The 13,130-nt window shown below is 46.0% G+C and overlaps 1 protein-coding gene across 9 annotated transcripts in view; it reads left to right on the top strand.

The window, feature by feature from the left end:
- The window catches only part of KIF21A (kinesin family member 21A), an 820,176-nt gene that overhangs the window by 592,427 nt on the left and 214,619 nt on the right, over positions 1-13,130 (top strand). For all 9 annotated transcript variants that reach the window (XM_078679965.1, XM_078679910.1, XM_078679946.1 and 6 more), the window contains 2 exons: positions 7,867-8,084; positions 12,765-12,872. In XM_078679965.1, the coding sequence (XP_078536091.1) occupies positions 7,867-8,084; positions 12,765-12,872 (326 nt within the window). The remainder of the gene's footprint in view (positions 1-7,866; positions 8,085-12,764; positions 12,873-13,130) is intronic.

Here is a 13,130-nt window from a genome sequence, read left to right as displayed (position 1 = left end):
CAAAAAAGCAACTACAAGGCTATGCTGAAAGCACTCAATACAAATGAGGGCGAAGGGGCGCATATAGATCCACTATACAGGCTCCAATAAATACAATGTAGCACCGAAGGAGTATGTAGTTCCTGTAAAGGGGGGGGTGGGGGGTGAGAAGGGAGGCTAGGTTGGTCAACACCCTTACTCAGTAGTGGAGTGTGAGTATCTCCCAATTTGGGAAGTGGGGCCCTCACACACCCATTTAGGTGTCCTGCTTTATCATAGGGGCATGAATGAATGAATGAATATGCGACTTTTAAAGCGCGAACTCAGCCCAAGGGCATCAATGCGCTGAAACAGACATCCTACAGGCAGAGCCGAGTTCCTACTTAAACCGACATTCAGGGGAACAACCATGTCTTGAGGGCTTTACGGAAGAGTGAATGTTCCTGTTGCCCCGAAAGAGAATCCGGGAGAGAGTTCCAAACATTTGCGGCTGCAGATGAAAAGGCCCTCCCGCCCCATCTCATCTTTTTAACCCTAGGACCCACAAGGAGATTCTTTGTTGCAGACCTCAGGTTTCTAGAAGGCACATACTGTTGAAAAATGGTCTTTAAGCCCAAAGGGCCCAGGCCATAGTATGCGCTGTGAGTGAGGCATAGGGTTTTAAACATAATTCTGCGGTCCACCAGGAACCAGTGCAGCGCCCTAAGGGAGGATGAGACCGAATGATGTTTAGGGATGTCCATCACTGTTAAAAATAGCAATGTGTATGTACATAAGCGGCGTTCATTTATGTTCACAGTACCCCTTGGTGTAAACAGAATGGGTATCGCTAAAACTCTGACTGTGTTGTCCCACTAGCATAGACCCATGCACACACGTACACGACAGCCATTTTAGGTACCATGGTCTCTCAGTTTGCGGTCGATCGCCAGCGCCCCTTCCCTGACCCTGCAAGCTTCCCCCATGCCCCCTGACTGCCCCCTCTCCCACATGCGCGAGTCATGAGCCCTCCCCTCCCGCATGACTCTGTCCCTAAAGAATCGCACCCCGCGCCTGACCAACACCTCCTGTCCCTCCATGAATACCCCTCCTTTGATAACCTCTTCCTCTGAGCCTGAATGTCTGCACGGACCGCTGGTCATCCGTTAGCCTGAGGATACAGTTCATTGTCCACTACTGTATGCACTCGTCTCTCTTGAAAGGAGCCGCTATTGATCATGACCACCCCCACCCCTGAGATTCGATCAGGAGCACACATTCCAATGGAATCAGCAGAACACTCAGCCGCATGACAGCCCCCTCCTATTGCATGGAGAATAAGGGCCTACTGTAGCCATGTGTTGGAATACCTCCATACTTTACAATGCCTTGATTATAATGAAGGATGTGTGTGTGTCATAAACCTGTGTATAAAAGACGAAGCCTCAGAGAAACTTGTTAGAGCACCTCCCGAAGACACCATGCGAGTGTCCCAAAGGACATGCTCTCCTCATGAGTAATAAACCTTTTTCCTTGTCTTCCTACTTCCAGTGCCCGTCTCTTTATTTGGTAACTACTCAAGAAGGAAACAAAGAGTCGCCCTGCACCAGCAGCCTGGGCATCGGGAGCGATCGGGGCTGACCCTTTTTACATCACCAACCTGGCAGCGGCATTTTGCACAAGTTGTAAACGTCGCAGCTGACCTTTGTTGATGCCTCAATATAGAGCGTTGCAATAATCCAGTCTGGACAGTATTAACGCAACCACCACATTTTTATGAGCTTCCAGTGAGAGGAACTGAGAGATTTTCCTTATGATCCGGATGAGCCCGAAACAGGTGGCCACTGTCCTGGAGACCTGCAGATTCATGGAGAGGGAGACATCTACCGCAACTCCCAGATTCTTCACATGGGAGACCAGGATAGGACAGGTACCCAGGGCATCAGGCCACCACTCCCTAGACCAAATGTTAGGGCTATCTCCAAAGACCAAGACCTCTGTCTTCTCGCCGTTCAATTTAAGATAGTTTTGCGCCATCCAGGACAAGACTGCTAACATGCAGTTCTTAAAGTTCTGCGCGGAATCCCTGACATTATGCGTGACAGACACCATAATTTGGGTGTCGTCCGCATAGGACAGAACTTCCAACCCAAAGGACTTTACCACACCTGCCAGAGGGGCCACATAGATATTAAATAAGGTGGGGCTCAGGGAGGAGCCCTGAGGAACCCCACAGACTAGGGGGGGAAGACTCCGAGTAGAAGCTTCCCTTTTTGACTATTTGGGACCACTCCTCCAAGAAAGAGATTAGAAGATCCAAGGCCAAGCCCCCGACCCCCTATCTCCCTGAGACGCTCCACCAGTCTCTGGGGGGGATAGGGTATCGAATGCTGCAGTGAGGTCAAGCAAAATCAGGAGGGTGGTATACCCTGCGTCCACCTGTACTTGAATCTTAACAACTGCAGTGAGGGCTGTCTCCGTGCTATGGAACCTTCTAAAGTCATGTTGTGAGCTATCCAAAATCTGATGTTCCCTCAGATAGGCACTCAAATGAGAGTTCAGGTGAACTTCGAGGATTTTTGCTGAAACTGGCAGAAGGGAGATGGGGCAAAACAAATTCAAGTTAGACGGGTCTAGCGAAGGCTTTTTCAAGAGAGGCCTGACCACAGCCTCCTTCCAACTTAGGGGATACTGGCCCTGTGAGATGGCTAAATTCAGGTCCGCAGTAAGATGGGCTTCTTCCTTGCCGAGTAATAAGGTTTTATTGGGGCCAGGGTATCCATCACAGCTAAGATCATCTTCGAGAAGATGTCAGCCGCTGCATTAGCACTTAAATGTTCCAAGTACTGAAAATCAACAAAAGCAGTGGCAACCTTTTCATTAGTAACCAGATTAAAATTTCACTTATAGCCCACCTCGCTATTGGCAGAGCTGGAAAAGCCTGATCTAGTGCCCCTTAGCTGAAAGGGAATGGCATAATGATCCGACCATGCTAACGGGAGTGGCGCATCCACCACCACCCGATGATCATTGGAGAAAATTCCATCCAAGGTGTGGCCCACCGAATGTGTGGGGAATTCAACTAGTTGTGCAAAACCGCAGCCATTCATGCATTCCATGAGCGTTTGCGTGTCTAGGTTCACTTTTTTTTCTAAATGAAAGTTAAAGACCCCCAGAAGAGTCAAATTGGCTCTCTCCAAATAGTGTTCTAACTTATTGCACAGGTCTTGACTAAACAGAGCCCTAGAGCCTGGGGGTCTATAACAAAGGACCTCTGAAAAGCTCTCCGTAGGGGTAAAATGTATTGAAAAATATAGGGCCTGGTAAGGATCCAGCGACAAAGGGAGAGGTTCAGATCTAAAAGAGAAGGAGTCCCTGAGCAAGATCCCTAAGCCACCCCCCCGGCGCCCCTCCCAATCCAGTCTAAAAAGTCGGAAGCCGGCTGGAATAGCCTCTACAAGCTCCAGACCAGAAAACTGATTTGCCTAAGTTTCAGTTAAAAATGCCCAGTCAGGGGAATGTTGGAGAACAGTCTCTAAACGCCACGTTATTCTTAATCAGGGACCTAGTGTTAATGAGAAAGCCCTGTAGAGGCTTGCTACTTCTAATGGGGTTTTCGCTAGCTGCTCTGCCCAAGTGACTGCTCACTTGTCCTCCTAAGCAGCATATGCCGCACTTCGTGCAGGCAGAGGGCCCTTTACTATGCAGCCGTTCAATGTTAAAAATACCATCACAGCATGGTGGGTTCCTCCTCCCCAGTTCCAAAAGCACCCCCCTCGAATACCTTAGCCTGGGGCAGGAAACTGATGGCAGAGAGGCAGCATCCCTGGCACGGTCTTGGCGCGGACGGGCGCAGACGGGCTTGCCTTTGGTGCGCCGGCGGCGCTCTGATGACCTTTCAATGAGGTACCTTAATAATACAAATCATGGGACCAACCCAATTCGGGTTTAGTCACGCCTCATCAATAGTTAGGCTGAGCAACAATCGTTACAAAAGTTAACATCATGAGTTTTCCTGGAAAACAGGTGCCGAGAAACTACCCTTCGCTCTTCCTCGTTGGCAGGAAGCCTTCCTCATTGAAAGGTCATCAGAGTGATTGGTTAATTTTCCATAACCAACCACCCATGTAGCTAGTGCATCAAGATAGGTCCTGAAGAATTTCAGAGTGATTTGCACACATAGGGAAAGAAACATGTTGACCGTGACCATTATAATCGGCGGTATCCCTATTCTGGTTTTAATTGAGAAGAGTGGGCTCGCAGATTAAAATTAATTTTGGAGCACCACCTCGCCCCCTTTTATTTCTCCTCACATCACCTCACATCTACACCACTAGACCCCTCACACGCACCTCACCTATACAGCTTGGGAAAAAGGTCTCAGACAAAGAGCCCGTCGGGCATTGTAGCGCCGGCCTGATGAGGAGCAAGCCCTCTGATGAAGTATGACACCCAAATGGGTGTGTGAGGGCTTCACTTCTCTAATTGGGAGACACCCACACTCCAATTCTTCTTTCCCCACCCTACAGGAACTGAAATTAATAAGCAGGCAATAACAAAAACACATTAGAAAATGTGGGAGTTTTTTTTACTAATAGGTGCAGTGACATCCCGCCCACATTTGAAAGTACCATACTGGACAGTAAAAGGATGCATCACTCATGTCACATAATATCAGTAAGAATGATGTTGCTGCAGTGTCCTATACAAATAGAAATACTGTAAATGCACCCTCCGTGATTATGCCATTTATCTTACAAGAAGTTGAAAACGTTCTAAGGTTACAAAAGTGGCATAAAACTGGTCCTGTGCAAGTGGTTGTCATTCTGGAAGTTCTTATGTTAAGAGACCAGCATTAACGGTACTAATGAATGCTTTCTTGAAAGATTGGATTGATGTGTAGGGCATCCTTAGAGTGTGCCAGCCTCGCTTGCATAGTGGAACTATCTATGCTTTATGCACTTTACCACACTGACAAATGATCGTTTTTAACAAAACAGACACACTTCTAATTTTTATTGATTTTAAAAAAGATAAAAAACATTGAAGTCTGTCAATGCAACAAAACTGGAACAATAAAAAAGAAGGCATGTTCCTTGTATTCGTACAGATGCGACCGTTAATGCATACAAAAACAATGCATGTGTTACAAACTATGCCAATAGCAATAAGACTTAATCTAAACCCTTATAGGCCGGGTTAGACAGAGATGTGTGATAGCCCTCTAACTTATTAGGTTAGTTCTTGGATGATTTGAAACCATATTAGACTTGACTGTAGACTAGAATATCCAAAACTGAATATAGGAATGCCAAAATAATTTTATTTCCAGATTATGTAGCATAAATAGCTCAAACTAAATTGTGTGTGCATAAATTACTCGAGCAGATATCTGCCTCTTGCTCACTGAACGAGCAAGCTATAAATGAAACCGAAACCAATGTTATCATTTTTTGAGATTAGATTAAGGTTTGCTGGTTCATTGATGTGCACTCCACAAATTGAAATATAAACCAGTGTTCTTAATCAGGTGACTGGGAATTTTAAAGGTTTACAATAGAAAGTAGTAGATACAGCTGTACCTCTGTGAGCATGGTTTCTACACTGGCACTACATCAGCAGTTTGAATGTGGAAGATATAGTAATAACGAGAGAATACTGGTGGCTGAAAATAAGTTCTAAAAATATTTGTTTTGCTCCTAGTCCCTACTAAGAATGGAGCTAGGTTTAAATGCCATTACATATATTGTAATACTTAAGATTGTGATCTACAGGGGCCTGAAGCCTATATATGTATATGTTTCTAAATAGGCCTGTATTGATGGACCTTAGGAAATTGAGTAGAACAATACATTTTCCTTGGGTAGAACACCTCATATAGTCTTGGTTCCAAAAATACTGGCTAGACTCTATGGGGAAAAAAACAATTAGGAAGTCAAAGATAGGTACTGATAATTAAATACTAGAATGTACCATAAACACTGTATTTGAAGGGACAAGGCTATTTAAATATTTGAGGGCCAGGAATAATGATGGTATTGAAGTATATCCATATTATTTGTTACATTTAGTCTGCTTATGTTGCAGCTGAACATTTCTACTTCGGTTTGGAGTAGAAGCGAGGGCTCTGATAAAACAAGCAATTGTAACTGTAAAAAAGTAAAGTCCACATTTGTAAAGCGCACAATCACCCGTAAGGGTCTCTAGGCGCTGGGGGGCCGTCGGGAAGATTAAGCGAGCTATTGCCCAGAGTCACATGGTGCTGGGCTAACCTGCCGCCGGAGCCGGGGATCGAACCGTGGTCCCCAGATTCCAGCGTCAGTCGCCCTGGCCGCGGCGCCACACCTCTCCCACGTTGCAGCGTTGCGGCGTTGCAGCTGAACATTTCTACTTCGGTTTGGAGTAGAAGCGAGGGCTCTGATAAAACAAGCAATTGTAACTGTAGTATATAGGCTGATGTCCCCCGCCTTCCTTTATAAGGGTATTGAAAATCACCTAGGATGTCATATACAGATATGTTATATGGTCATGGCACTCCCAGCTACCTATGATTGAGAATAGCGTGTTCACAAACATGAAGAAAATGTAGAATTTATAGAGCAAAATTAAGCACACTGAAAAGCAGATAGATATGAGGTGTAAAAAGATATTAGAATCAGTTTAGTTTGTCATATATATATATATATATATATATATATATATATATATATATATATATATATATATATATATATATATATATATATATATATATATATATATATATATATATATATATATATATATATATGACAAACTATATATATGGAGAAGTGTGGCTCACTGGTTAGAGGCGGCAGACCCGTAAGCAGAGAACGGCCCGGGACCAGGGTTCGATTCCCGACGCGGCAGGGTCGTGGACCAGGGTCAGCGGACTCGATAATTCTCGCCTCGGTGCCTACTCTAGTCAGAAACCACACTCGGCAACTCTGGGCATCAGCTTGCCTCATCTTCACAACGGCCCCCCCAGACCGCCGGGGATGCTTGGTCGCACCTTAGAGATACCCATCAGGGACCATCTCTCAGGGTGAGCCAGGACGGGTTCCCCAGCGGTCGAAGCGTGGAGATACTCCTCCGGGAGTCGATTCCTAGCGCTATATAAACCCACAATTAAATTACATTAAATTAAATATATATCAGTTGTAGCTCTAAATTCATAAAAACATGCAGAGAGATTATTTCTGTTCTATACATACCAAAACGTGTTGCCATAAATATTTTCTTTCTGCTTATCACTGTCCATCGCTGAAAAAAGGCTCAATTTATTTATTTATATGGAAAAGGCACGTTTTGCTTTCATTTGTTTATGCTGCAGCTTTAATTATGCTCTGTTTCCCATAAATCCCGTTTTACCCCTTTATAATTTTATGTTAGGTATGGCCTATAACAACATTACCTCTGTTTTCAGCGGCCACTCAGGGGAGAGAGGTAATGGGGGAGTTATAGATAACATGGCCTCTCCTCCCTGACCCAGATGTGAAAATAACTTACCTACAATTTGCAACAAAAACCCACCACCTTCCTAAGCTGTGCTTCCTGCTTTCAGAGAAAGCAAATAAGAAGCACTGCACTGACAAGCTCCTAGAGAGCACTGTAAGCCTGGCCTGGAAGGCATTTATGACATAGCAACAGTGGGTCACAAGTTTTATTATCAATGGTCGCTACGTCATAGCTGCAAGTTACCAGATTTAGAATTTGGTATTAAATGAAAGAGGCTTCCCACTGAAGCAAGGCATACCAATATAATAATTCTAATATTAATGTAATTCAATTTGTTTAAAGAATCAATGGTTCTAATAAACTGAAGATGAACATGATGAATATATATCACAAGAGATAAAAGCTTATGTTTTTCTGTTTTGTATGCAGGCACGCAGGCGGACTACTACACAGATGGAGTTGCTTTATGCGGATAATAATGATTCAACCACAGATATTGGTTCAGGGGATACCATTTTACCTGCCCATCTTGCATCCGTTGAGGAAGTTCAGGAAACTGGACTCCACAATGAGGCCTCAGACATTTCAACTAGAGAAAAGGACCTTGCAGCTCCACCTTCCAGTTTGCCATCTAAAATTGGAAACATGTAAGTTTACCCAGTGACACTAAAAAATTTGCTTTTTGTCTGTATTGCCACTAGGATTGTGCTAATTTAGTTTCTCAAACTTTCGGAAAAATTATGAAAAATTACGCATAATTATGTGGAATGAAAATTTGACATTTGACACTTCGAGTGTGCAATGCGTCCTTGCATCCATTTTGGACCCAAGGATGCATTTCGCATTAAAAACAAAAATAGCAGAAAATACACAAGCCCTGCAAACAGCAGCCACATGAGTTCTGGTATGTTATGTTGTTCTTGTGCAAGCTGAAGTTCTGACGCAAATGGCTTTCTTAATGAAATCAAGCGTGCTAAGGAACAATGTCCCTTCCTACTGCAGGGTTAAAACTATGCTTAGATCTATCCCGGCGCCACAACCTGCATCAACTCCTCCTTTATTGTTTTTGGTACTGATTTGCCAGCACTGGTATGTGGTCCACCCTGAACTGACTTCAACACAGTATCGACTGATGTCCTGCTATAAAATCATGATAGTGCAATCGGAAACCACACTGCCGGATTCCAGTCCTGTCCCTCTTCTAGAACGAATGCACACTTAAAGGCTTCATTGCCATTTCGGCTAACATTCTGATCAAAGCTTGCCTCCAGCCAGAGATGATGATGGTGGAAGTGGAAATCATTTATCCACTCATTTATAACAATATATTTTTTCATAAACTTTCAAGAGGCCTGTGGACTTGATACCTCCCTCGATACAGGGTGGAACTCACTGATTTTGCCCTCCAATGGGAGAGAGTGCCTCAATTGCAGTTATAATTCGACATGCAGATGATGTCTTGTGTCTACAACTACCCTCTGTTGAGGTTAAGACAAATGTCCTTCGTTGAAATCTTGCAGCCTGGGCCAGCCACATTTGAGCTCTCTTTGCAGGAGATTCTTCCTTTACTGGTTCAGGGACAAGTTGTGGCTTCCTTGGATCTCCTCGATGCCTACCTCCAAGTGCCCATTCATCCATCCTCTCAGCATTTCCTCTGGTTTTGTGTGGGGAACGAGCACTTCCAGTTCTGGGTACTGCCCTTTGGTTTGTCTTCTGCCCAAGGGTTTTCACTAAGGTTTTGGCCTCATTGGTTGGAATCCTGCAGAGGGAGAGGATGCGGGCGTTCCTGTACCTTGATGACTGGCTGATCTCTGCCTCTTCTTTTTCTAAGGGGACTCTTTATGTCCTGAGGGTGTGCGATTTCCTGGAACAGCACGGGTTCCTGATCAACCGAAAAAAGTTGCATCTGGACCACACTTAGGACTTGGTGTTTATCAGGGGTCACCTGGACATGGTCAAGGGGCTGGTGTTTGTACCTGCAGGGAGAAGGGCAACCTTGAGGAAGGACCTGGGTTGTCTTTTGGCATTGGATTCCACCCCTGTTCATCAGTGGTTGAGGGTGCAGTGTTTGATGTCTGTGGCGATAAATGTTCTGTCTTGGGCTCATCTACATATGTACCCATTGGTGAACCATCTCTTGACCCTTTAGGCCCCTTGTTACGTGGACTATGATCTGCTGGGGGTGGTGTCTCCTCAGATTTGGTCCGATCTGGTTTGGTGGATGGTGGAGTCCCATGTGTCCAGGAGTCTCTCCTTTCAGTTGTCCTCATCCCTGGTGGGTGGTGATGACGGATGCCAGCCATTTGGGCTGGGGGGTGACATTGGATTCTTGGTCGGTGCAGGCGAGTTGCTCGGCCAACTTCCGGGAACTGAAGTCCGTTCATTTGGCTGTCTGGAGTTTGCTTCGGCCCTTCGGGGGCACCATGTTCTGTTCCGGACTGACAATCAGATGGTGATGTTACCTCAATCACCAGGGGAGTGCCAGGGTTCGCTCTCTGTGGCTCTGGCACAACAGATTCTGACCTGGGCAGAGGAGACTGTGTTGTCATTCAGGGCGGTCTATCTCCTGGGGAGGGAGGCCCGTGCGACTGATCGCCTGAGCAGTCTTTCCCCCCATGGCTTCCATCTTCCTGACGGGGTCGGTGTTCCAGCTGTTACAGTTGAGGTTTGGGTACCTGATGGTGGATCTGTTTGCAGTCGCAGCCAATGCTCACCTGCCCCACTTCTGCTCGATCCTCCAGTGCCTGGAGGCATGGCAGATGGATGCGATGTTCTTCCATTGGCCGGGCTCCCTGCTTTACTCATTTCCTCCGATCCCTTTGGTTGCTCGGATTCTGTGCCAGATTCACCTTGACAGAGCGTTTGTTCTGTTGGTTGTGCCCGGTTGGGTTCGTCGCCTGTGGTTTCCTCTGCTGAGGGAAATGGCCGTCCAGGAATGCTGAGCGATCCCGTATCTTTCATATCTGTTGCAGAGCCCTCCTCTTCCTGTGGGGGTTCTGCGTCATCTTCATCTTCGGGCCTGTCTCTTGTATTGTATTGTATTGTATTGTATTGCGACTTATATAGCGCACGTATCACCCGAAGGTATCAAGGCGCTTGCTTAGGGAACCCGTCCTGGTATTCCCCTGTGAGATACCCCGGCAGGGTATCCACAAGGTGAAAGCCAGGCATCCCGCCGCGAGGGGCCGTAGTGGAGATTAAGCAAGCTATTGCCCAGAGTCGCAGAGTGTGACCCTGTGAGTCGAGTAGGCACCGGAGCGAGAATTGTCGAGTCCGTGGAATTTTGAGCCCGAGACCCGCCGAGGCGGGGAATCGAACCCTGGTCCACGGCCGATCTCAGCTTCCGGGTCTGCCGCCTCTAACCACTGAGCCACAATTCTCCATGCTTCTCCACGCTTCTTCACGCTTCTTTAGAGTGTGAGCCTCTTGTCTCGGGGCCGTTCCGTGGAGGTGGTTTATTTGCTGCAAGGCTCCCGTCGACTCTTCAATCTTATTCCCACCATTGGGGTCCTTCTTTCGGTGGTATGTTTCTAAGGGCCTAGACTCTTGTTTCTGTGGATCCGATGAGGGTGCTGGATTTCCTGTTGGATGGCTTTGCCTTGGGCCTGGCTCCTTCTATGCTTCGGGCGCAGTAGGCGGCTTCGCTGGCGTTCTGCAGTCCTCAGTTGGACGGTCTGGATCCCTTAGTGGCCTGGCTCCTTCAGAGTTGTTTTTTGTATCGTCCTAGGGCAATTTGTTTTGCCCCTTCGTGGGATCTTCCGTTGGTGTTACATGCCCTCCAGGGGGTTCAGTTTGAGCCCTTCTGGTCCGCGGACATCAAGTTACTCACTATGAAGGTAGTGTTTTTGGTGTGCATAGTGTCTGCTGGTCGGATTGGGGAACTGAGTTTGTTTTTGAGCACTCCTCCTTTTTTGCGTGTCTTGCCGGACCATTTTGTGTTGCGTTCCGATCTGAAGTTCCTGGCCAAAGTTCTGCCGGTTGCCAACCGTTCCAGGGAGGGCAATTTGCCTTCTTTCCCTCTGGTTGTTGTGTCCAGGTGGATACTGGTCTCTCTGTTGGACGTCCGGTGGTCAGTACTGGTGTATTTAGAACAGGCGTTGTCCTTTTGCAACTGTGATAGCCTGTTTGTCGCTTTTGGGCCTGTTCGTTCTGGTCCTAAGCCTTCTCTATCTACCCTGACTCGGTGGATTAAACAGACGATCTTGCTGGTCGATAGTTCCCTGGGATAGGCGGTGTCTGCCCGGATTCTGGGTCTGTCTCCTAGGCTTCTTTCAAGGGGTTCTCTACTGAGGATGCGTCTTGGTCCTCTCCACACATGTTCATGGATCACTACGGGGTGGTGTTGGGTAGTCCTTCTGCGGGTGGTTTTTGCTGAAGCTGTTCTCCAGGCTGGTTCTTCCGGCTCTTGAGGGTCACGCCTTCTCTGGGCGTCCCCTGGGTTTGTTTTCCATCTGTGTTGCTTTTTGGATTAAAACTTGCTGTTTGCATTATTTCTGTAGTTATGGTTTCTTGTGGATATTCATGAACCTGCTGGGCTTGGTTATGTGCTCACTTTGTAACTCTGGTGGCGAGGAAGACCTAATAGGATGGTAATGCCCCGGTTACTTACCAGTAATGTTCATTACTCCGAGTATTGTCTTCCTCACCACATTAGTTCCCATCCCTCCCTCCCTGTTTTGCTATCGGCTTCATGTGGTTGCTTTTGGGGCTTGGAAGTTTTTCAGGAAGTGGGGTGGGTCGGTCCTCCCCTTGTAGTGTGTCTGGGGTGACGGCGGTCAGCCATGTTTGGGAGAGATGGGAGGCATAGTATGTAAATTGCTTTGGAGGGTTCTGGTGTAGAGCTGAAGCTCACTTCGTAACTCATGTGGCGAGGGAGACAATACTCAGAGTAATGAAGGATACCGGTAAGTAACCGGGGCATACTTCCGCACCAAAGATTCTTGCTTTGCCTTGTGCGACTTTGAATGTTTTCTGTCTAGTATAGTTTTTGCTTTGGGTGACAGGTAACACTGTGAGACGTGCCGTATATTTTGTCTTAAATTTCTAAGAGTGAGGAACACAGGTGTGGCTGTTTCATTTATTGATTATAATTTTGTCATGTGTATTTTGTGGCACCAGTGCAGCAGCCCAATAAGAGATACGGAGCATTTTCCCACATGATAATTTGACCTCATATGTAGTGTTAAATACTGATGACCGTTATATTGAAAGGCTAATGATTCTTCAGAGGAAACTTAGTTTGCTACGAATTTAACATTTTGCTATAAATATTGAAAACAAATATTGTTTGTCTTCTGAGCAGTCAAGTAACTATTATTTTTATTTAGTTCCAGACACCAGTCATTACATGAAAAGAAAGGTCCAGATCAGTCGCCCCTAGCAAGAAGGAAAACATATGAGAAAGGAGAAAAGCCTAAAGGCAAGGAACAGAAGCTGTAAGTGCGCCCTCTCCCCTTTAATTCTCACCAACATTTTGGTGTTTATTCCCATAAAAGAATCTTTCATTCTGTAGAATATCCTTCTCAAATTATTCACTTGAAAATAAATGCCTTGTGAAAATCAAAATGTTTATTTAGTAAGGATTTAATGCTCAAGTAGAATACTCTGTGAATAAACAAGTGTAGTTCATGATAAGTATAGTCATGCGTCACTGAAAACATCCAAGTCTCATGATTTGTATTTTGCTTCTTTTT

Source organism: Lissotriton helveticus, chromosome 1_1 (assembly GCF_964261635.1).
Source record: "Lissotriton helveticus chromosome 1_1, aLisHel1.1, whole genome shotgun sequence".
NCBI lineage: Eukaryota > Metazoa > Chordata > Amphibia > Caudata > Salamandridae > Lissotriton > Lissotriton helveticus.
This window is presented reverse-complemented; position numbering and strand designations above follow the sequence as displayed.